The sequence below is a fragment of the Talpa europaea genome (genome assembly GCF_964194135.1).
Source record: "Talpa europaea genome assembly, chromosome: 7".
Lineage (NCBI taxonomy): Eukaryota > Metazoa > Chordata > Mammalia > Eulipotyphla > Talpidae > Talpa > Talpa europaea.
Genome location: NC_140074.1, coordinates 60689330 through 60713007, shown reverse-complemented (window position 1 = coordinate 60713007; position 23678 = coordinate 60689330). Strand labels below are relative to the sequence as shown.

At 41.1% G+C, this 23678-nt stretch overlaps 1 protein-coding gene across 2 annotated transcripts in view; it reads left to right on the top strand.

Annotated features, from left to right (window-relative positions):
* Positions 1–9046: 9046 nt before the first annotated feature.
* Positions 9047–23678, top strand: part of TMEM245 (transmembrane protein 245) — a gene marked incomplete at its 5' end in the record, with an annotated part of 65707 nt that continues 51075 nt past the window's right edge. For both annotated transcript variants that reach the window (XM_084236793.1, XM_084236792.1), the window contains 3 exons: positions 9047–9643; positions 18432–18549; positions 20224–20325. In XM_084236793.1, coding sequence (XP_084092919.1) covers positions 9047–9643; positions 18432–18549; positions 20224–20325 — 817 coding nt within the window. The remainder of the gene's footprint in view (positions 9644–18431; positions 18550–20223; positions 20326–23678) is intronic.

The following is a 23678-nucleotide window of genomic DNA, read 5'->3' as shown; positions in this document are numbered from 1 at the left end:
GGACGGATTAAGTGTCACTGTTGGATTTGACTTTTCTATACTGTTAGTTAAGAAACTGAGGCTAGTGTTCACTGAGTAAGTGGCATGTTGATGCAACCTGTATATGTTTTGTGTTTAATTAGATTTCTTAGTTATTCAATTTTTAGTTTCAAGTTGGACTTTGTTGTTTTATATTTAATAGATGACTTAAGTATCAATTCTTTTTCATGAAAATAGTGGCTATGCTAATGTGATTTTAGATAACTGAAAATTTAAGCAAATCATCAAGCTCTTTGGGATTTTTCACTTAAAATTTACTGATGCTTGACTAATATTTTCAGTTTCCCCTTGGATAGTTGCTGTTAGGTAAATAGCTGTTCAGTTCCATCCTTCTAGAGAGGAAGTGGTTCTCTAGGGTTATGGGGGGCTGCGGTGGTTGTGACTTTCATCCAGGTCACTGGAGCAGTTACCATTTCATCACATAGAATGTCCTGGTCACCTGGAAGTGTGAGTGCAGCTTCTTCACATGCCTTATTCCCACAGATGTGCTGATATGCTGGAACAATCTGACTCCAGGAGTATTGATATACTTTTTTTGAGACTGCAAAATACTATTTTATAAAAACAATGCCTTTAAATAGACATTGATGGGTTATATTTGTTTTATAATAATTGTGTAAGTAATGTTCAATTGTGATTGATTTTGAGAATTATGTATATTTATAAGCCTGTACTGTGTGAATTTTTACTCTAAGATGTGGTACCTTACTAATAAAGATACACATTTCTATTTACATAAAATAATCACAGCAATATTCTTAGATTTTACCTAAATGATCATTCTGCCCATTTGCCATCACAAATACTTTTACCTATAGAGGATTATGTTATAGTTAGACTATATTAACTAGATTTAAACTTTAAAATATAAATTCTCAACATGGTTTGAAATTCTTCCTGTTGATGTAATTAAAGTTAGTTTATAATTACTTATTGCTTTGCCCTGGTGTATTTTTCCTTTTCTGTTTATTTGTTTTACATCCTTTCATCAGTAAAGTTTCCTTGAAATTCACAGACACTGGAGAAGATGACAGCCTTTCTGTCTGACAAGAAAATCATGTTGCAGTAGCAGGTAAAAATCCTTTTAGAGAAACAATTTGCAAAATAAATCTGCATTTATGGTTTCAATTTAATAGCTTTATCAACCAACAAATGAAGGCCTATAATCCCATTTAAAGTGTATTACTTGGTTAATAGCGCATAGCTAGCTCCAAGAATTTCAATTAAGAGCCTTTATAAGTAGCTATATCATATTGTACCTTAGCAATAATTAGAGCTTATGAATTTGTCACAGCTTTATGAATCATCGGGGAGGTATGGAAATTGCAGAATGTAATAGTTGAGTTTTTGGTACCACTGGGGAGTAGTTTAGAAGATCATGGAATGGCATATAAAGAATTAGGCATCATCATGTTCTGCTGTGTAGATTAATCCTCACACATACACCTTCCAAAACCAAACATTTTGTCAGGTTTTTATATTATAGGTGTCTGCTGTGGGATTTACTTATAGTATCCTCAGTGGGTAGCCCAGCAATTAGACTTGACGCTGGCTGATGTCTGCTTTAGTTCTTAGAGCTCAGTTGCAGGTGCAAAGACCAGGGGATAAGCTGTAGGAAGGGGACATGAAAGTCACCTACATCTCAGGCAAGAACCTTTAACCTCTTGTTCGTTCATTCATTCATTCAATAAGTATTTACTGGGACTCCAGGAAGTCCAGCCCTTGATACCTTGATAACATAAACACCATGACAATACCTTTTGATGACTGCTGTGGAAAGGGAATCCACGTGTGGTACAAACCTGCAGCAGGGATCGTCACCCAGCCTGGGGCAACCAGGAAAGCAGGGGGTTGTATTGAAGCTGAATCTTAAGGAGTGGCAATTTTAAGAGTGCCATCTCCAAGAGAGGGGAGAGCAACAGTGAAGAAAGATCAGCAGGATGTTGGGGAACCATTGTCAAAACTTACCCATTTCCTATACCTGTTGTAAGAAGTTACCATAAATGTAGTGTCCTAAAACAACAGAAATTATTCTCCTGCAGTGTTTGAGAAGTGAATCTCACAGAGCTAAAATCAAGATGTTGGAAGGTCTAGTTCCTTCTGGGAGCTTTAGGGGAGAGAGTCCTTCCTTGCCTCTCTAGCTGCTGATAGCTATTGGCATCCCTTAGCCTGTGGGCTCCTCACTCCAATCTCTCTGGCTCCCTGGTCAGATATTTCTCTACTGCAGTCTAACCTCCCTCCTGTCCTCTGGCAAAGGTATTTGTGATTACATATAAGCTCTACCTGTATAATCCAGACTAATCGCCTGGGATAAAGCCTCAAATTCCTTAATTTAATCACATCTGCAAAGTGTATTTTATTATGTCAGATAACTTCACAAGTTGTTGGGCTTAGGACCAGGATAACTTTGGGGGCCATTATTCTTGCACTAAACTGCTGGAGGATAAAGACGAGGCAAGGAAGTAGGGAGTAGGGAGAGGTGAGGAAGGGTGAGCAGGCTTCATAGAGGGACTTGCAAATCATAGTAGAGTTTCCCACAGGTTAGGAGACTAGAAGTTTATGCTGGTGAAGATGTGGAGAAAAGGGAACCCTCCTATACTGCTGGTGGGAATGCAGACTGGTCCAGACCATGTGGAAAGCAATGTGGAGGTTCTCAAAAGATTAAAAATGGACCTGCTACACAACCCAGTAATTCCACACCTAGGCAGTACCCCCCAAATTCAAAAATAGTAATTTGAAAGGAAACTTGCACCCCCATGTTTATTGCAGAGCTATTTACAATAGCTAAATGATGGAAACAACCTAAGTACCCCAAAACAGATAAGTGGACCAAGAAGATGTGATATATACACACAGTGGGATATTACTCAGAGATCAAAAAGGATAAGCTCATTTGTGGCAACATGATGGAGCTGGAAGGGATAATGCTTAGAGAAATAAGTCAGAAGGAGAATGGTAGGTGCACTGCAGTGGCAATACCTAATGGGAGGCTGTGACCTTAATAAAATTAAATAAATAAATAAAAGTTTATGCTCAATTGACAGATGGAGAAACCAGTTAGACGCTATGGTGACATCGGTATACAAACCAAGAGTGTACAAACAAGTGATACTTAGGATTCCAAGCCCACATATTTGAGTCTCAAGTAAAGATCTTTTATGAATAAAGAGGGATTAGTCTGGCCAATTTGAAATGAATCCACCATTTTCTGGTTTTGTCTTGCTGTGAATGGCAGCAGAAGGCTAGTTATTTATACACTGGGGTGACTTCAGCCTTAGTTTGAGTATATTGGTGGGAGTAAAGCCAAGGAAGAGGTAGGCTAAGAATTCCAAAATCTGATCCCTAACTTTCAAACTTCAACTGTTCCCGATAAAATGTAAGTCACTCCTGCAAAGATGAAGGCACCCATGAAGGAAACTGAAGAACCGGTTACTTTCTGGACAGTCCACTCTGGCTTTCAACCCATACTTGTAAATCACAAAATTTACCTTGCAGATGTCCATCCTCCTTAACAAACTTGTTTGCAAACTTTAAAACAAAGTCCCCCTCTCCCTCCAAAGAACTGCCCAAGCTTCTTTCTATTTATCTGGCCTTCTCCTGAGTATGTGAGCCTTAGTTGGGTCGATTGAATTGCCTCACTAACCTTTTCCAGAGCTAGTAAAACTGTCTTTGTTGATATGGCCTGCAATGTCAGCTGCAGCTGGAGGGCCCAGAGCATTGGACAGGAATCTGGAGGCAGAAAAGATTACATTCCACTCAGTGAGCCAGCACGACCTGTAACTGTAAGTAGGGGTCATGTGTCCCAGTCTGCAGAGAGGAGGTAGAAGGGGAAGTTCTGAGGGAGTTAGGCAAGACCTGGTGGTATCAGACTTGTTTGCGTCAGTTGTCCTTCAGTCATTGAAATAAAAATAATAGAACAATAAAACTCAAATGATTCCCAAACTCTTCCTCTAGATTGGTTATCTTCTGCCAATTGTAGCCAATTGTTTTAGTCTGCCAATTGTAGCTAGTATCAGACACTGGTTAGTAGGAAGGGCAAACAAGTTTCATCGTGCGTGCCTACTTTGTTCAGTTAGTAAAGGTTCCTTAGAATATTCTGCTGAGGAGGATTTGAGGTAGTATCTGGGCTCAGTGGTTAAGAGTTTGGTGATTAACAATGTCTGCCATGGATTTAGCAAGGGAAATGGTAACTTACATTTGGAATCTGAATGCATCTCTTTTTGATTATATTTTCACTGGCCTTCCTCCTGACTTTCCACTTCTTTATGCGTGATATATACATTCCATTATAAGCACAGGACTTTGTGCAAAGTAGGTAGGTGCTCAGAACAACTCAGTAAATGTTTGCAGGAATACTTGGAGTTCCTAAGAGAGACACGATGTCCTAGAGAATCCTCTTTGCCTGTGTTTTATCTCTGGAGCTGTTGTCCTGCGACCTTGGGAGTCTGTGGTCACGCATTGCTATTTGGGAAATGCCTCTTGGCTTCTCTAGGACACAAGAGTGACCCCAGGACATGAGAGAACTATCAGGTTCTCAATATGTCCCAGGCACAGCACTTCATCCTCACAGTAACCAGTGATGGAGGTATTACCATCTTATCAGCCAGAAAGCTTTCTGTTGCAAGCATAAAACCCAACTAAATCTGACTAAACTGATTAGGAAATTCATTGACGCATAAAATAGGAAGGCCAACAACCACATGATCCCAGGGTCAGCTTGATCCACTATTCTGAATCCATTTCACCATCACTGTATCCTGGATATCCATGGAGGCTGTTCTACCCAAAGGTCATTGGAGTGAGTTACTGTGTGGGGCCAACAAAGAAATACCTGAGTAGCCTTGCACTGCAGAGGGAATATCAAAAAGCTACGTCCTGTGGGCCAGAGATTTGAGTGGACTGGTTATGTCCTTCTCAAATTTAGTTTGTAGGTCTTATATCCTAGTATCTATCTTAATATTTCTCTGCTCTGAACCCTAAGAGGCTGTTGGTTTTTGTATTTTTTTAAGATTTATTTATTTATTTATACAAGCACTGGGTACAGTCAGAAGCGCAGGAGGGTGAGAGAATTCACGAGGCCAGAACGGGGAACAGGACAGACTGACGAAGGACACTGCTGAGGGGAGCAGCGGGTGGCAGGAGAGGTCTGTGCGCCATGTGGTGCCCTTGCCCAGCAGCCAGAGATCAAACCGGCGCTGCAGAGGCTGCGGTCAGCTTCACAACCCAGCGCTCAGCTGCTGCGCCACCGGGGAGGCCCCTAAGAGGTTGTTTAAGAGCTGTTTCTTAGGAAGAAATATGCACAGTGTTTCAATATCATCACTGGAAGGAAGCACAAATGGGTGTTTTATTTTATGACTGGAAACCCCTCATTCACTCACTTGCTCAGCAAACATTTAGCAAGCATCTCCTCTGTACTATGAGTGTCCTATGGTGTAAAAGGTGCTAGGAACACAGAAATGAAGACAAACCATGCCAATCATGGACTTGGTCTGCAGTGGTGTGTAGTCATAGAGGGATGAGCTAAATCCTATGGAACCAGCCTTGTGTAAGGTAATAGTTAGATCTAGGACTTCAGCCTTAATTTCTATTAGAGTTCCATTTTTTTTTTTTTAAGTAGAGGCATGTTTTATTTATTTATTTGTTTGTTTGTTTGTTTTGTTTATACATGCACTGGGTATAGTCAGAAGCGCAGGAGGGTGAGAGAATTCACCAGAGCCAGAGTGGGGAGCAGAGCAGGCAGAAGGACCTAAGTACACTGCTGAGGGGAGCAGTGGGCGGCAGGAGAGGTCTGCATGCCATGTGGGACCCTCCTCTGGTGGCCGGGGAGCAGCCGGGGATCAAACCGGTGCTGCAGAGGCCGCGGGCAGCTTCGCAACCCAGCGCTCAACTGCTGTGCCACCGGGGAGGCCCTAGAGTTCCATTTTTTTTAAAGATTTATTTATTTATACAAGAACTGGGGTACAGTCAGAGGCACGGGAGGGTGAGAGAATTCACCAGAGACAGACCGGGGAGCAGAATAGGCAGATGGACAGAAGACACTGCTGAGGGGAGCAGCAGGCGAGACAGGAGAGGTCTGCCACACCATGTGGGTTTCTCCCCAGCCAGCTGGGAATCAAACCCGCATTGCAGAGGCTGTGACCCGCAGCACACAACCCTCTGCACCACGGGGGGGGGGGGGCCCTAGAGTTCTATTCTTAACTAGAAATCCTGCTGAGATCTGTCAGTTCTATTGTTTTTGGTCATCAGAACAATTTTGGCATTTTGCCTCTCATTGAGACTTGGAAGCAGAACACTATGACAGAGCATTTTTGATTTGTTGAGCTAGGATCCAACGCAATTTAGGCAACATTACTCCTGACTTGTCATGTGCAATGCATACACATGTCAGTTTTTGTTTGTAGAGCTTTTGTTGTGTAATATGGGAGCTTTCATTTTGTAACTAGAGGAAGAGAGCTCAGTCTTTGGTTGGAGGAGGACAAAGGGGATGGTTTGGTCTTTGTTCTTTCATTCACTCTTTGGATGGACTTTGAGCCCCTGTAATTAAGGCAGACATGGAAGGAAGTCTTCATGAGAAGTGTTATAATACACTGGGCCCAAGTAATGTGTTTTAGGGCTTGGGTGACAACAGGGCACAGAATCAGTAAGTCAGAGAGAAGGGTTTCCTTCCCCATCATGGAGTGGAACCCAGCTCCGCTTGGGTTTGGGAGTATCCAGGATTAGGAGAGTATCACAAGCACTGGCAGTCTTATGAAGGGTGTTGGACTCATTGGAGCTAAGCTGTGTGGGCAGCAGGTGGTTTTGCTGGTTCACTCATGTTGGTTGGGTTTATGTAAGTCACCCCCTTTGGGACACTCTAGAAATAACTAAAACTTTTTGGGAGGGAGGCTGGGACTTGTTCTTATATAATGGGAGCTTGACTCGTGTAAAATGTATACTGAAAGCAATTGGGACCATAATTTGTAATCCTAATCTCTGCATGCCTGGAAAAAGAAGTTAAACAAAGCAAAATGTAGAACAACTGAAGCAAAATATTTACAGAATCAGAGTCCAAAGACCACTTGAAAAACAGGGAATGTGGCCTGACACCCAAAACATGATATGGAAAGAATTATTTTTTTCTTTTTTACTGAATGCCCTTGTTTCCCAATCTTAGCAAGCAACATTTTTCTTTAACCTGGGAATTGAATAACAACCACTTTATATTTAGAAGAGAAACAAGAATTATGTCAAAATTAATATAAAAACTTCATGAAAACCGAAAAGGGTTAACCTGCAGGGCTTTGAAGCATAAACACACTGAGTACTAAATAAAGTCTCTTTCTCTCTCATTTGTTCTTTTTTACTTGCCTGCCTGTGACTTTCTTTCTTTCTCTTCTTGCCTCCTCCTCCTCCTCCTTATGTTGTTTCAGATATATTAGGAATAGTAGGTGTGAATCCCGGACCTTTCCAACAGGAGAACAGAAGGACTTTGCATTGCTCCAGAACTTCCTCTTTTTCTCAGAACCCTGAGACAAGGGCTTCTATTTTTATCGTTCCCATTGACAGAGAGGAAATGGCTTTTGGGGGCTTAATTGACCTGACCCCAGGTATCAAAAAGAAATGAGCAGCTTGAAACTCTGATCTAGAGCTCTTTCAGGATTTTAGATTGCTCCCACACCCACACTTGCCCCAGATATGAATACACACAGTGGGTATACATTACAGTCGTGTGAGGAACTTTAAAAATTGTCATGGGATCCCTTGTCAGAATTAACATAGTAGGTAAGAGTATAGACTTAGATGCCACGCTCTTTAGTTTGAATGGTCTGCCACTTACTAGTTACAACGTTGGCAAGGTATTTAACTTCTTTGTGCCTCAGTTTTCCTCTTTATAAAATGAGGACAGTAACACCATCTTCGTTGTAGGTTGTTCTCGGAATTAAATAAGTTAATACAACTAGGCAGTTAGAACAGGATCTGCCATTGGGTAATCTATTTAAAATATCCCAGTGCAAACACTTTGAGTGTTTACGAAATAAATCAAAAGGGCCTCCCTGGTGGCGCAGGCGGTTGACCGCAGCACTGTGAGCTAGCTGTCCGCAGCCTCTGCAGTGCCGGTTCTATCCCGGCCTTCCTCGGTGCAACCCAATGGCGAGCAGACCTCTCCTGTCTCCTGTCTCGCCTGCTGCTACCCTCAGCAGTTTATTTCGTCTTTCTGTTCTGATTCCCGCTCTGTCTCTGGTGAATCCTCTCACCCTCCTACGCATCTGGCCTGTGCCCCGGCTCTTGAATAAATTAAAAAAAAAAAAGTAAAGAAATAAATCAATAAAAATGAACATGGGCTCCCTGGTGGCCAAAGGGTTAAGCACCGCACTATGAAGCAATCAGCAGCCTCTGCAGCGCGAGTTCCAGCCCCTGCAGGCCAGGGAGCTACCCACATGGCATGGCAGACCTCGCCTGTCTCACCCGCTGCTCCCCTCATTGGTGTGTTTCAGTCAGTCTGCCTGTTCTGCTCCCCACTCTGTGTCTGGTGAATTCTCTCTCTCTCTCTCACACACACACACCCGCATCTCTGGCCTGTACCCCAGCTCTTGTATGCATAAATAAATAAATCTTTAAAAAAAAGTAAAAAATAAATAAAAAGGAACCTAGGAGTCGGCCTTTCATGCGTAGTCCCCCACGGGATTCTAGCGTGCAGCTTGAGTTTTCAGTCGGTGAAGGCAGTAGCTCTTTCAGGATTTCGCCTTCCGAAAAGCTTACTTTAACCAAGAGGTGAAAGAAACTTTTTCCCCCCGGCCTCCTGCAAGACATTGAGCCCAGAAACCTGTTACCTGGAGTCTGCAGGAACCAATAAAGAAGGGAGCCCGGGGATGAAGGACTCGCCTAATGCTCTCTGGAAGTTGTAGTTCCTCAAAGTCCTCTCAGCGCGCGGCGGCCAGCTAAGAACTACAACTCCCACAATGCAGCGCGCCCCGCGTCTCGCCCGGCGCCCTCAGAACCGCCTCTTGGCGGCGGCGCCAGAAGCACCATGGCCGACGACGGCGGCGGTGGCTCTGCCGGGGCGCCCAGTCCTCCGGGCTCCCCGAGCCGGGCGCCGCGGGCCCCGCGCGCTGTCGGGCCGGGGGCGGGGGGCGGCGGGGGCGGCGGCGAGACCCCGCGGGCGGCGGTGCTGGCGCTGCGCTTCGACAAGCCCATCAAGCAGGCCTTCTACAACACCGGGGCGGTGCTGTTCGTGTGCCTGTGCTGCGGCGCCGCGGTGCTCGTCTACTTCATCCTGGAGGCCTTCCTGCGGCCGCTGCTGTGGGCAGTGCTGTGCGGCACCTTCCTGCACCCCTTCAAGAGCTCGCTGACGCGCCGGGGCCGCCACTGGCTGCAGCGCCTGCACCGCGCGCACACGCCCATCGTGCTGGCGGCGCTGCTCCTGCCGCTCTGCTTCGCCGACTACGGCGTGGAGGCCCTGGGCGAGCAGGCGCTGCGCCGCCGCCGCCTGCTGCTGCTGCTGGGCGCCGGCGGCCCGCTCCTCTACGGCCTCTACAGCATCGGCAGCTACCTGGGCATCCAGGTGCTGCTGGCGTACGTGGGCGCCCTCATCTGCCGCGGCCTGGACTACTTCAGCAGCCTGTGGGTGAGTGAGCGCCCGCGGGCCTCCGGGACCCTGCGGGCACGCCGTGCCCGCCTTCACCGCACTCCTCGGTCGATGGGGGTGCAGCCCCGCAGCTCCTTCTCCCGGGGCGAGGGCGAGTAAAAGGCCACACCTACGCGGCAGGGTCCCGTCTCCGCGGTCCTTCCCACGCACCTGGGCAACTTGGCGCCCTTCCCTCCTCCCACCTGAGAGAGGGTGGGTGTGGGTTACAGCAGTCTCGGCTCCTCGCCTGCTTCCTGATAGACCTTATGGGGTCGCCTTCTCTGGCCGGGAAGCTCTTGTTCCGCTTTGCAGGTACGGGGCTCCGGAGCCCTGGCTGGAGGACTGGAGTTACTCCTGGTGGAAGGGGTATTCCTGACTTCTGCTCGCTTGGGACTTGTGGAATTCCGAGCTGGAAGGGACCTGCGAGGTTCTACTCCAATCTATCAGCCTCCATAGAGAGGAGGTGACTTCTTAACAGACTAGGGCTAGTTAGGGACAGAGGGGACAGATTGACCTCAGTTTCTCAAGTCTTGAAACAAAGTTTTCTGCCTGGTTGGTGCTGCCACTTTAAGTTTAGGTGATTTCGATATTCTCTGAGCAAGCACCGGGTGCTGAACACCCTCCCACTTACAGCTTTTTTTTTTTTTTTTGCGGGGGGGAACTGCTTATGTTGTGCTGGACTGCTGTACACAGCACATCTCCAGATTACTTCAGCAGGCTACCTAAAGGAGAGGTAGGTCTGTGATTGTTGGAATTGACCCTGAACTTATTCTTAGAAATCGGGGAACTTTTGAATTGGAAGGAATTTCAGAGATAATTTAGTGACACATTTTTAACTCGGACGAAACTTTACCGTAATTATCTAAATACTTGGGGACTGTTACAAACAAGCAGATATTTAATGCATGGTAATTCATCAATAAATAGTACCATTTTAAAATAATTTTACGGGCATCCCCGGTGGTGCAGCGTGTTGAGCGTTGTGCTGTGAAGCTGTCAGCAGACTCTGCAGCGCTGGTTCCATTACTAGCTGGTCAGGGAGAAACCCACATGGCGCGGCAGACCTCTCCTGCCTTGCCCGCTGCTCCCCTCAGCAGTGTTTTTGGTCCCTTCCTCTGTTCTGCTCCCAGCTCTCTCTGGTGAATTTACTCACCGTCCCGCACCTGTGACCTGTACCCCAGTTCTTGTATAAATAAATAAATCTTCTAAAAAAAATAATTTTACCCTGCCAGTAGGTGCTGTACATTTGTGGCAAGTTTTCAAGACTCAGTTGCCCGACTTTGTGCCAACCGTGTTTGGCTGGGCATTTACACAGGAAGGGATAGGTAACTTTGGGTGTTTCATTAGAAAACTATTATCCTCTGTTGTACACTAATTCTATTAAAGTTCTTTTCTGTTAAAAAATAAATAAAATACAAACTTTATTCACTTCTGTCAGTGAAATAAAGTTCCACACACTTTGACATCATTAACTTGCAAAATAATTCCCCATATCTGTCAAGCAGGGCTTTGACTTGGCCTGCTGATAGTAGTAGAGCGATGATTGGTGTCAGACTCCTGTCTCATTTTGTTTTATCAATACCACCTCTCAAAGTTAAATATTGATTATGTTGCTAGGTACTGGATGGTGAGGGATTTGAAAAATGAGTAAGATACAGGTTGTCTTAAAGGGCATATAACCATAGGTGAGCATATTCTCATCGAGTGGACTAACAGATAAAATCATTACCCAGTAATTTTGGGCTAGCAACTTATGGCAGGGTTTAGGGGAGCACCTCAGCCATTATTTTGGCATGCTGCCTGCATGTGGGACAGCTAGTGGTCAGACAGAAGCCTTAGCCTCCAAGAGTCTGAGCTTTTTCAATTTTGATAGGATGGATATGGAACAGCCCTTTTTCAACTCATAGAGCTTGTTGGATTGTCAGGTGGAAGTAATCCTACAACTGTCAGATCCCCACCAGTCTTCAGAAGAAGTTCCCGAAGCCCAGGGAACATGATTGTCCTAACGTCACACAGCTTGTGAACAAATCCACTGCCCACATTTGTGGAGTTCTAGTTCAGTGATGCTCTTCCTTTACTTTTTTGTTTCACAATTTGTTTGAATTGATTGAATGTTGGCTAAGAAATATATATATAAAGACTTGATTCCTGTTCTCAAGAAATTTAGTCTTGTCAGATTCAGACACATAGATTCTGCTAACATTTTTGACTGTTGATACTACAATTTATTGTAAATTGTTGTAGGTAAGACCAAGTAGAATAGCCACTAAATTGTAGAAAATTAGATAAGAATGGCCTAATTATATGAATTGCGAAGTTTCATGCTAGAATAAGAAGTTGAATACATGGTAAAATTGTCATAATTAGTGGAAAGCAGGGCATTTCTGTCATTTACTCTCAGTGGAAAGAGATGGGGAAACCAGTCCTTGTGAAGAAGTTCCTACGGCAACTCAGTGTATGTAGCTTTGGATTCAAAGCTCATCTCTGTATTTTACTTAATTAATTACCGTTGCATGGATAGTAGATGAGCAGAATAAAAGGACCAAGATAATAGGCTAGAAGGGGTGTGGAGGAGGGCAAGCCAATTAATAATTTTAAAAAGGCTTGAAATAGCTGTTTGTTAAGGGAAGGGGCAAGGCAGAAGAGGAGGGGTGAAGAACTCATTATAAGAGACAGTATGAATTAATTCCATGTGAGTAGGGAGAGGCCGAGAGGATAAATTGAAAGAGTAGGTCCCAGAAGTTGATGTGAGTTTGAGGAAAGCAAGGCCTGCGGTTGTATTTTCTTGAAGCAACACTGGAGGGGGGCGGGGGTGTGAGTGGTTGCATGAGGGTGAGGTGTACCTGGGAAGTAGAGTTGAGTCCTTAGCCCTCAACCAGAAGTGCTTATTAAGGCCTGACGGGAAGTGAGAGTAGGTCGTGTAACCAGGCAGGGGGCCACACTCTACTTTTCTGTCTTATATAGTTCATAGCGGGTTTGGTTTTTGTGATTCCAAGCACACTGCCTATTACAGAAAAATACTCTATGCTTCCCGGACAACTTGTAAAGAGAGGCAAGAGAAAAGTCACGTTTACACAGTCACATTTAAGCAAATCTACATTTTGGAGAACTGACAATCCATACCTTTGAGATCCAGTTTTTGAGGCACTATATTAGGCACTTTCATGCATGTTATTTCATTGGCAACAATCCTGTGATGTAGGTGGGAGGATTTCATAGATGAGAAGGCTGTTTTAGAGACTGATCTGTTCATTCTATTGGTAAATGGTGTTCAGTGGACTTAGCGGTTGAAGTCGCTTTGTTCTCCAACTCTGTAGTATTAATCTTCAATAAGGATTTCAAAAAGTTTCCCCCTCAGTGTGTTGTGTTTAATTTTTTTAAATTTAATTTTTAATATAAATCAATTTTAGTTATTAGGAAACAGAAGAAGATCAGAATTGGACTAATCACACCTGTTCAGTTACTTCCAAGTGCTGTCTGGTTTTCCTCGGTAGTGTTTTCAGTACTGTATTTTCCCTTGTTACCAGTATACTTTGCCAGTCCAGTTCCTCCTCACCTCAATTTCTTGGGTTATGTCAGTCTCCTAGTTCTTTTCCTTAATTCCATTCTTCTAACACCGTTCTACTTACAAGTGAAAGATGAAGCATCTATGGTACAAATAATCCTTTTTAAACAGTTCAAAACATTTTAAAATATTCTACTCACTTAGTAGTTGATTTCTAAATACTTTTAAAAAATGTCATCTGTTGTACCAACGATGCACTCATGTCACTCAGTTCTTAAGAGTTCTGGCGACTCCTCCTGTGGTAGGGTTGTCAACTTAAAACTGAAAAGCTAACCCTTTCCCCCTTCATTTTTCTTGGCTGGGAGTTTTATTTCCTTCCCTTGTTGACTTGTTAGAAAATTCAAAGACCATTCACAGTTTGCAATGGTAATAGACTTATTTTCTCCATTTTATTTATAAAGAAGCATAGGTGGAAAGAAGAGTGGATGAAAGATGAGAAGAGCGTAAGTTGTAAACTAATTCCAAGAGTACTTTGAGACCTTGGACACACCAGGACCCTCCTCCAGGCTACTCAACCACAGTGTGCTGCTAAGTGAGGGGTGAACTTGGATGACTTCTAATGTTACTTAATGTTCATATTTATGGATCCCAAGAGTTTGGCAGTATTGCCAGCAAGACTCTTAAGCACCTTAAGAGCCAGCCAGACCACTTGTGAACCTTTTCCTGGATATGCTTTTGCACTGGCAGCAGTAAGGAGAGCCCAGTGTTTAGTTTCTTTGCCAGTTAAAGATTTTTTAAAAGGCAAAAGATTTATACCACTTGAAGATAAACCAGAGCATCCAGTTAAAAGCTTTTTAAAGTAAAAGATTCTTGATTCTAAGTTGCCATACCATAAAGAGAACAGAATTCAAAAGCTGTCTTAGAGGGGAAGAAAGTACCTGATGCAAACACTGGTTGGGGCCAGGGCTGTGGCTCCAGAACTTGGCAAGAAGTCTACTCCTATAGTCTCTCTGTAAAAGACATAGGAAACTATGTTGCAGAAGTATGCAACAGAAGCAAGGCAATTGTTTTTCAGACTAATTCCCAAATGGTAATAAATAGAACAGTCTAAAAGGCAAAGCCTACTTAGGTTTTATGAATTTAGTATTTAATCATAGTATTTAATCAGAAAAATATATGTCTTAATGAAAGGAAAATGTTATGTATTTGCTTGTAGTGCTAAACGTTGCCAGTTTTTATGCAGCATCTTAAAGAGCATCTAGTATACAGTGGTGCTTGAAAATGAGTGTTGAATGTATATAAATTTTTTTTTAAAGATTGATTTATTTATGCAAGCACTGGGTACAGACAGAAGCTCAGGAGGGTGAGAGAATTCACCAGAGCAGGGAGCAGAACAGGCAGACAGATGGAGGACACTGCTGAGGGGAGCAGCGGTGCAACAGGAGAGGTCTGCGCGCCACCATGTGGGACCCTGGCCGGCGCCTGGGGATGGAACTGGCGCTGCAGAGGCTGCGGGCAGCTTCACAGTGCAGTGCTCAACCGCTGGGCCACCGGGGAGGCCCTGAATGTATATTTTTGAAAAGGAAACATTGTTTTGAAGAAATAAATTTGGAAAAGTATGCCCTCTTGTTTGTGAACTGTGGCTCATTGGTTTATGCCTAGAAAAAAATTTATTCTTGAACAGGTTGCTTAGAAATGAAACTTACGCTCTGAGATAGACAGAAATCATGCTGCTAAGGACATACTTTTAGGAATTCATATTAGAAATTAGGTATAAAATTTAATGCACAAATAACTTATTTTTAGTAAGTTGTTCTAAAGAATATTTAGAAATTAAAACAATTTGAGTAAAACATGTTTATATAAATCACAGTTTAAACAATGTAAGAAAGAGTTTCTATGGTGAAAGGGAATGGTTGGCTCTGCCACATATTGGTATTTATTATTGTTAACAGATAAATAGCCTTCTGAATTTGTTTCTATGCCTATGTGAATATTACAGTTTTTGTTTTTTAAGACACATATGTATGTGTGTATATAATTCTGCACCTTGCTCTTTCATTTATCATTGTATCGTTGCTCAGACACTTTAGTGATGGTAATTTATTCTATAGAAGACTATGATTTGTTCGAAAAGTGTATCATTGTTAGAGAGTTTATTCTCACATTGACATGAAATGTGCTACTTCCTAATTTCCACCTATTATTTCTATCCATGGAATCACAGAAAATAAAGTCTTTTCTTCCCAGATGACATTTCCCAACTATTTGAAGATGGCTATCTAATCTACATATTTCCTTTTCTTTACTAAGGGAAGTTGTTTTTCCCCTGCTACACCTTTATCTCCTATGTTGTAATTTCCCTTTCTGGATTTTATTGCTGATGTGATTTGTTGGTGCAGTATTCAGTGAAGTAATCCCTTTCCCTGATAATAGTACTGTACTGTTAATAGTAGACGCTCACACCAGTTAATCTACTCTTGATTCATACTGAACTGAAAAGTACCTTATATGTCTTCATTCTGCAGTTAAATTCTGAACCTGAAAGCAGAACTTTGCATTTTCTCTATTACATTTACTCTTACTTGAATTAGCTCATTATTCTAGCTTCAGGGTATCTTTTTGAGTGGCTTTTTAAAAATCTCAATTTTTATTGACTTCCCAATTTTGTATATTCTACAAGTCTGGTTAGTATGCCTTCCTTCTAGTCTTCTTCTTTTTTTTTTTTAAAGATTTATTTATTTATTTATACGCGCACTGGGTACAGTCAGAAAAGCCGGAGGGTGAGAGAATTCACCAGAGCCAGAGGGGAGAGCAGAGCAGGCAGACTGATGAAGTACACTGCTGAGGAGAGCAGCGGCGGCAGGAGAGGTCTGCACGCCACGTGAGACACTCGCCCGGTGGCTGGATATTGAACTGGCGCTGCAGAGGCTGCTGGCAGCTTCGCAACCCAGCACTCAACTGCTGCGCCACCAGGGAGGCCTCCTTCCTTCTAGTCTTTTCACCTAAATTTACTGTTGTTACTTTTAGGAGGGTGGGTCTATACCCTGTGTGGTATAGCACCAAAGACCATCCACTTGCTGAGGACCCTTTTTTATTTCAACAATTTGTAGTTGCCAAAATTGACTATTTTCCTTTATGAATAGTAGAGCAGCTTTGCCTTTTTTTTTTCTTTTCTTTTTATAGTACTGAAAGCGTTTTTCCTTATAGTAAAGAAAGCATAACCTGGAGCCAGATTCCTGAGTTCTAATCCTGGGTCTGTGACTTATTAACTGTGTGTGACCCTGGGCAGGTCACATCCCTGAAGTCTATTTTGTCATCTGTAAAATGTGCAGGACAGTAGTACTTATTTCCTGGAGCTATAGGAGTTAAGTGACTTCATAAATATGAAGTGATGGAATAGGGCTGGCCCATAGTGTTATAAAAATGTACCTTTATTATACTCAGATCTTGTTCTGAATTTTATTGTTATATAGCAAGTATTTTGAATTCCCAGAATTAACAATGAATTCCCAACTTTATTGTTAATGCAAAACTATTTTGAAATCCCACAGAATTCCCAGTGTGGTTCGATAAGCTTGAACTTCTCTGAAGCAACTATAGTCTTATGCCTAGGTCTTAAGCTCTCCTTAATATTTCATTTACTAGAGTTACTTGAAGAAGATTATTTTAATATTCTTTTCATTATAAAAGAATTATTGCCCCCAATTAATTGTGGTGGATGGTGACTGGACATTTGGTGGTGGGTGTGGTGTGATAGAACTGAGGTTAGAAACTGTATACCTGAAACCTATATGGCGTTGTAAAATAAACATCTAAATAAAAAGTTTAAGAAAAATTAGTGCTCATTAAGGCAATTTGGAAAATATAGAAACAAATAAAGGGAAAAACAAAATCTTACCACCCAAATACAACCACCAACTTCTTAGGGCATTTCCTTTCCCCCATCTTTTGGTAGACGGAATCCTATACGTGTTTCTGTTTTTTGCTTTTCCTTAATGATCTATTCAGTATATTTTAAATTATGCAGTCTTTGATTTAAAAAAATCTTTTTAGTGGTTACATAACATTTTATTGAGTGAATCATGTATCACTAAACCATTTCTCAGTTGTTGAACTTTTAGGTGGTCAACTTACCATTAATCTAAATTGCACTTAATAAGCTTCTTTACGTTTAACTTTTTTTTTTAGCATTTATCATTATTTAGTTAGTTTCCAAAAGTGAATTCTCAGATCAGGTGCTATAAACAACTGTGAAGACCTGAAGACTATTTTTATTGAGAGATAAGATCAAAATAAAATAAGAGGTAGTTTTTCCGTCTTTTGTAGTAACCTTGTCAATTCTTTTTCTTCATTCTTGGAGTTAGTGGTTAGTGTTTAAAATTCTCTCTCTCTTTTTTTTTTTTTGGTTTAAATTTGGCTTTTTTTTCAGGGTTCAGATTTTTAAAATAAATTCTTGGTGCTCACATTTGTTCTGAATTAAGTATTTCTTCCTTCTTTTGCAAATGTTCTGTTAAATCTGAGCTACTTGGAGAGTTCCTGTGAAGGCTTTTTCAGTCTCTCTCAATGCTTTGCTAGAGTCATTTAGTTCTAGTGTGGGGAGAACTGAGGAGGGGTCCCTGGCCAGTTCTCCAGATTTGCTGTTTTATCTACTGGTAGCATTTTTTTTTTTTTTCAGCTGTACTTCTTCAGCTGTGCATATAACTGGACTAGATTCTAACCATCTGTTGCCTAAATTATTTCAGGAGGATCACACTTCAACTGGCTGCCTTCTTTCTAGCTTCTACACAGTTCTTTTTGTGGTAACAAGAATATTTCATAGGCTGTAATGGAATCGTTTAACCTGATTCTTTTTGGAAAACTTTCCTTTTTTTTTTCTATTTGTTTCTCTTCTAGAAATTAAGCTATAGGAAAAAAAAAAACTAAGAATCCCACAAGATTAAGCTCTTAATTTAAGTTCTTGGCTTATAAATTGAATATTTTATCATACTATTTTTATGCATGCAATAGTTTTTGAATTTAAATATAACATAAAACTGTATTTATGTATTTTTGTTAAGTAGTTATTTAATAGTTTTTACTACAGGTGATTTCAAATGCCTGCTTATTTCAAAACTGATTTATCTAAAGAGAGGCGGAAAACCTAGCCACAGTCCTTTTAGCACTGTACCAAGTGTACTGTACCCAGAGCTCTGAGGCTATCTAGATACAGTTTTTGTACAAATTGTAGGTTTACTTTCATGTGTATGTATGTCTTAAAATTGTGTCTATATTTCATTTAAGATCTGGACGTTGGTAGTTGGCTATGTGTTGACTGTTTCATTCAAGTGGAATGCAAGCACTGAACGCTACTTGAGAGCAGTTTCAATTCCTGTCTGGATTATATTGCTTTTTCATTTAGGTGGGTTCCATTTTCTAAGTCTAGCTTAAGGTCAGCAAAGGCTGACCATGTAAATGGAAGCGTTACATGTTGCATTTTTAATTCTTTAAAATAATCTTCAGAAAATGTTCTGCATTAATCTTTCATGAAAATGCTTTGCTTTAACATGTCTATCTTTTAATTACATTGGATGTTCATTTTCAAAAGGTCCTTTAAAATAGGTATATATCTTAAAAAGTAGATTATTGTGGCCAGTTCTGAGTGTCTCACTTGAGGGTATAGATGAACAGTCAAGAATAGTGAGAAGGGTCCAAGACTCTGTGTGAGAAATGTTAAAGAACCTAGAGATGATCACCCTGGATAATAGAAGGGCTACTGGACCAAGGAGGAGGTGAAGGGAAGGAAACATGGAAACCTGTTTCTAGTATTTGAAGCGCTGTCCTGTGAAAACAGTGATTTAAACAGATCTCTATAGCCAGGAGGGAGAGAGGGCAGAGCAATGACTAGTTTCAGAGACCAATCTCTGCTCACCATAAGGATCCTAAGTGTCAGCTGCTCAAAATAATGAGTTGCCTGTCCCTTGGGACTTCACTGTTAGCCAAGTGGTTGCTTGGATGTTGTAGTGATTTTTCAGGGACCTTTTTTCTCCAGAACTAAGTCTATGGCAACATTAAGTTCTAATTAAAAAATAAAATTCAGTAACTCAAAGCAGTAGATAGCCTATTTAAAGTAATTATAATTAATTAATTAATTAATTTTATTTTCGCCTCCAAAAGGGCAGGTTTATTATTTTAAAAAAAGAACGAAAGTAAAGGACACTTGCACAGACAAAAGCTGGCAGAAAGAACTTCCTCTGAAAGGGACAGGGTTATGAAAAGAAACACCTGTAATGTCACAGCTGGGCAGGAGAACTGTGTTGAGAAGTGGTAGGTTTAAGAAAGAGATGCTTGCTTAGACACAGGTGGGCAGGAGATCTGCCCTGAAGTCATTTTTAGAGCTGCATGTTATTTAAAATAAAAAGCAGAACTGATTGAACATATGTCTCTGCATAGAGTCTGATGTTGAACAAAGTGTTGCTCTCATTTTGTTCACTTGGAATGTTGGAGTTATTATCAGCAAGATATCTTAATGTCTGATGTGACTCATTTTGAAATTGGGGCAGGCAGAGGAGGGAAGCAGGCAGCTATGTCCATGAGACCCTAGAAGAATTCTGGGGACTGCAAATTGCCATGAGGAGGCAACTTATCCTTGGCCACTTGTTAGCATGCTTTTTGCATCACAGACTAAAGGACATCCTGCCTGTCCTTTGGGTCATTGCCTCCTTTCTTGAGAGAGTTCGCACCCAGTAGCATTTTCAGGAAATCAAGTTTATGCCTGACCCAGGTCATTCTGGGGCTAAATGGGACCTTAGGGGGTGGTTGAGTAGTATGGTTTTATACCCTGCATGTGCTTTAGAATGGATTCCTTAAGTGATCCAAACCCCTTAAAGGTAGGCTGGCACATGTCCAATCCTGTAGACCAGGGATCTCTTGAGAATAGGGCTTCATCTGGTTCAGTGATTTTTTTTTTCCCCCCTGTGAAACAATTTTGCTGTTAACATGTATGCCAAATTTTTCTGTCAAGCTACTAAACCAAGTCTTTTAAAGACAAGTTTTTATTTCACTAAAAATGTTAATGACTTTTAATAATTTGCAGCATCCCTGGCTGGCTCATGGAGAATTCCAGTATTCCTGGTTATTGTTTTCCTGATATCTGTGGGCACCCTCTATGAAAAACAGAATGGAAAAGAGCCTCCTGGTAAGAAATAGGGCATTCTATTAATATTACTCTTGAATCATTTTGGAGAGTAAATTTATTTTAAAAACATGTTATAGTGAAATGGTTTTAATGCAGTTTAAAAATCTGACATTTTTTGAAAAGAAAATAAATTATTTAAAATATTTTAGGTTGATAAACCATGCCCTACTTACGTTTTTGCTTTTTTAAAATTGAAGTATGTCATATAACATAAAATTAACCACTAACCATTTTAAAGTGACATTTAATACATTTGCTGTGTTGTGCAACCGTTATTTCCATCAAGTTCTAAGACATTCATCAGACCCAAAGGAAACCCTGTCCTTACTAGGTAGCTAACTGTAAAGTTAGGTTATTTGAGATCTCTGACAAGCGTTTATTGCTCTAAACTGCCTTCATAGAACGTTTTTTGCATCCCATAAATTTTTACGCATGTTTCTAGTTTTATTTGAGTAAAGATACTGTTTGATTTTCCTTTTGACTTCTTTGACACGTTGGTTAATTAGAAGTGTGCTCTTTGATTTCCACGTGTTTGTGATTTTTTTCCAGGTTTTTGTTATTGGTGCTTTTGTTATCTTATCTTACCAATCATTGCCAAATCCAAGGTTGTGAATTTTTACCCCTATTGATTTTGTATACTGCAAGTTTGTTGTATTTGTTTATTAGCTGTAGTAGGTTTTTTGTGGACTCTTTAGGGTTTTTTATGTATATGTTCATGTCATCTGAGGATAGACATAGTTTTACTTCTTTTCTAAAATGGGTGCTTTTTATTTCTTCTTTCCTGATTGCTGTGTCTAGAACTTGTAGTACAATTTTGAATACATTGTGTTTTTTAAAAGGTTTTATTGTAGATTATTTTGAGGGACATTGGTTGCAAGTGACCTATATCCAGAACAGATTGTTCAACATACATGTTTCTAGAGAATTGTAAGGTTTGGGGGTATAGTGGAACTGTAGCAGATTTAGTAATGATCCTTAGATCATCAGACTGGATTTAGTGTTAACTGGCTATGTGCAAACAGCTATGACTGGACTGGAGAGGCATCAGGTAGTTTCTGCAGTGACTTTTGTTTGTTCCCTTGCTTCTTTCTGATGATTATACATAAACTCAAAGAATAAATTAAAATTCCAGCACATTTTTAAAAGGAATTATTTTCTCAACTATTAGTTTGTGACAGCTAGAAAATTCAGAGAAACAGGGGCCTCCCTGCTGGCCTAGGGGCTAAGTTTCAACGCTATCACCTGCACAGCTTAAGTTCAATCCCCAGCCAGGGAGCTAACCCATATATTGTGCAGCAGACCTCTCCTCCCTCACCTGCTGCTCCCCTCAGCAGTGCATTTCAGTAGATCTGCTTGTTCTGCGCCCCACTCTGCCTCTCGTGACTCCTCTTACCCCCTGCACCTCCACCCTACACCCCAGTTCTTCTACGCCAGAAAAAAATTTTTTTCAGAGAAACAAAAATAAGAAAATAAAATCACTCAAAATCTCACAACCCACAAATTATACCAAAACATTACTAATGGTTTTTATGCCTTCAAAGTTTTTAAAACAAAGAACAAAAATACTGAATCATAGTGAATATTCCCTTTTTTAACCCACACTTTTAACTTAATTATGTCACAAGCAACTTTCTGTATCAGTAAATATCCTCTGTGTTACTTTTAACATCTTTATTTTATGCTAATCAAGATTATCGGTGGCACCCTGGTATATTCACACAGCTATCTTAAGGATTTTTTTTCATTAAGTCGTTCTTTATTATTTTATTTAGTAGTCAAGTAATGTCTGACAATTTTAAGACACCATTCTTCATACGTATTTATTTAAAATTTTACAATACCTGAAATACAGAAACCTTAATTACTTATCTCTCTGATTGGAAAAAAGGAAATATTTTATGTCAGCTTTTTATTATCTTCCTAAGTTTTCTTTGCTCAGTTGGTTTTCCTGGTGACAGTCAGTTAGATTCTGTGGTCACGTATCAGATCAGAAGACCTAAACATCCTGTTTTTGGCAACTACTATAGGAAGTGATTGAGAAAGCTCTGCTTACCCCTCACCCTTAACTCCAGGCCAGTTTTCTCCTTTTGACTGCTTTTGTGCCTAAGTAAGTGCTTTATAACAAGTAAATGAGTAATGCAGTTCTAGACCAGAGATTTCAGGTGAGTTTTCTCTTGTGTGGACCTCTGAACACAATTCTAATACCAAGTTTTGAGCTTGGGGAAAAAGAAAGACAATGTGTGATTATTATTAGCCATAAATCATGACAGTGGTGTGTTAGCTTGCGAGCCACATAATTTGGGTCTTGTATTCCTGAATAAGGGAATCCTAGGGACACAATAAATATTGAGAGCAGATTTGGAAATGTTGGTTTTTCCTTTTTCATTTACTTCATAACAGCCAGTTTTGGGATAAGTTATTTTTGATCTAGAATCCTTTTTGTGGACTTACAGTTTAGATTACCCTGATCATAAATCTTTTAAACATTTTTTCTAAATTTCTTAACTTTTTCCCCCTCTTGCCCTTAGAACCTTGTTTGTTTTAGGCATCAGAACTCAAATCATGTCATCCCTGTTGAGACCACCTCTTCCTGTTGTTCACTGTCAGTTCTTTCCTGTAGGTGTCACTGTGATACTGCAGGGTGCAGCAGGGCTCTCTGTCCTGAGCAGCACTGTGCATGTGTCGCTTCCTTGTGCCCAGTAGGTCTTGCTCTTGGGTCCTAGTCACCTGTGTAGACATCTGTGTGTCTTTTGAACTTTGAATCTTTTGCTGCTGTGGGAGCTTTTATGATCGATGGTTTACTGGACTCACACAGTTAATCCTTTGAATTTCATCAGAATGGAAAACATGAGTTTATTTAGTTCCTACACCCAGAAAACTCTTCTTGTGCTTCATTGTTGAGTTAGTTTCAACAGTTTCTTCTGAACCCCATGGCCATACTCAGTGGTATATTCTTAGTCCCTGGGAGCCCCTATTTGGTATTTCCTGAAACCCTGAGATAATCCACAAACAAAACAAAAATATCCACAAAACCCTTAATTTACAGATGAAGGCATTTTATAGGTGAAGCTAAGATTTAAACGTGGGTCCTTGACTCTCAACCTGGTGTTCTTTGCTTTCACTGGGCTCTTTGAACAAGCATCAACCACCATGGAAAAGTATTGCCTGCTGATCCTTCTGGCATTTGATTGTACTTGTGACCTCTTTCAGTCTTCCTTGTTGGTGCTATGGGCTCACCGCAGCTGTGGGACTTGCTTCTCTGCCACCTGGGTCCCTGAAATCTCACATGGTAGTACCCTGGGTTATAAGTGTCTTTGTGTTCAGTGTGTGTTCTATGAGAAAAGAACAGTAGC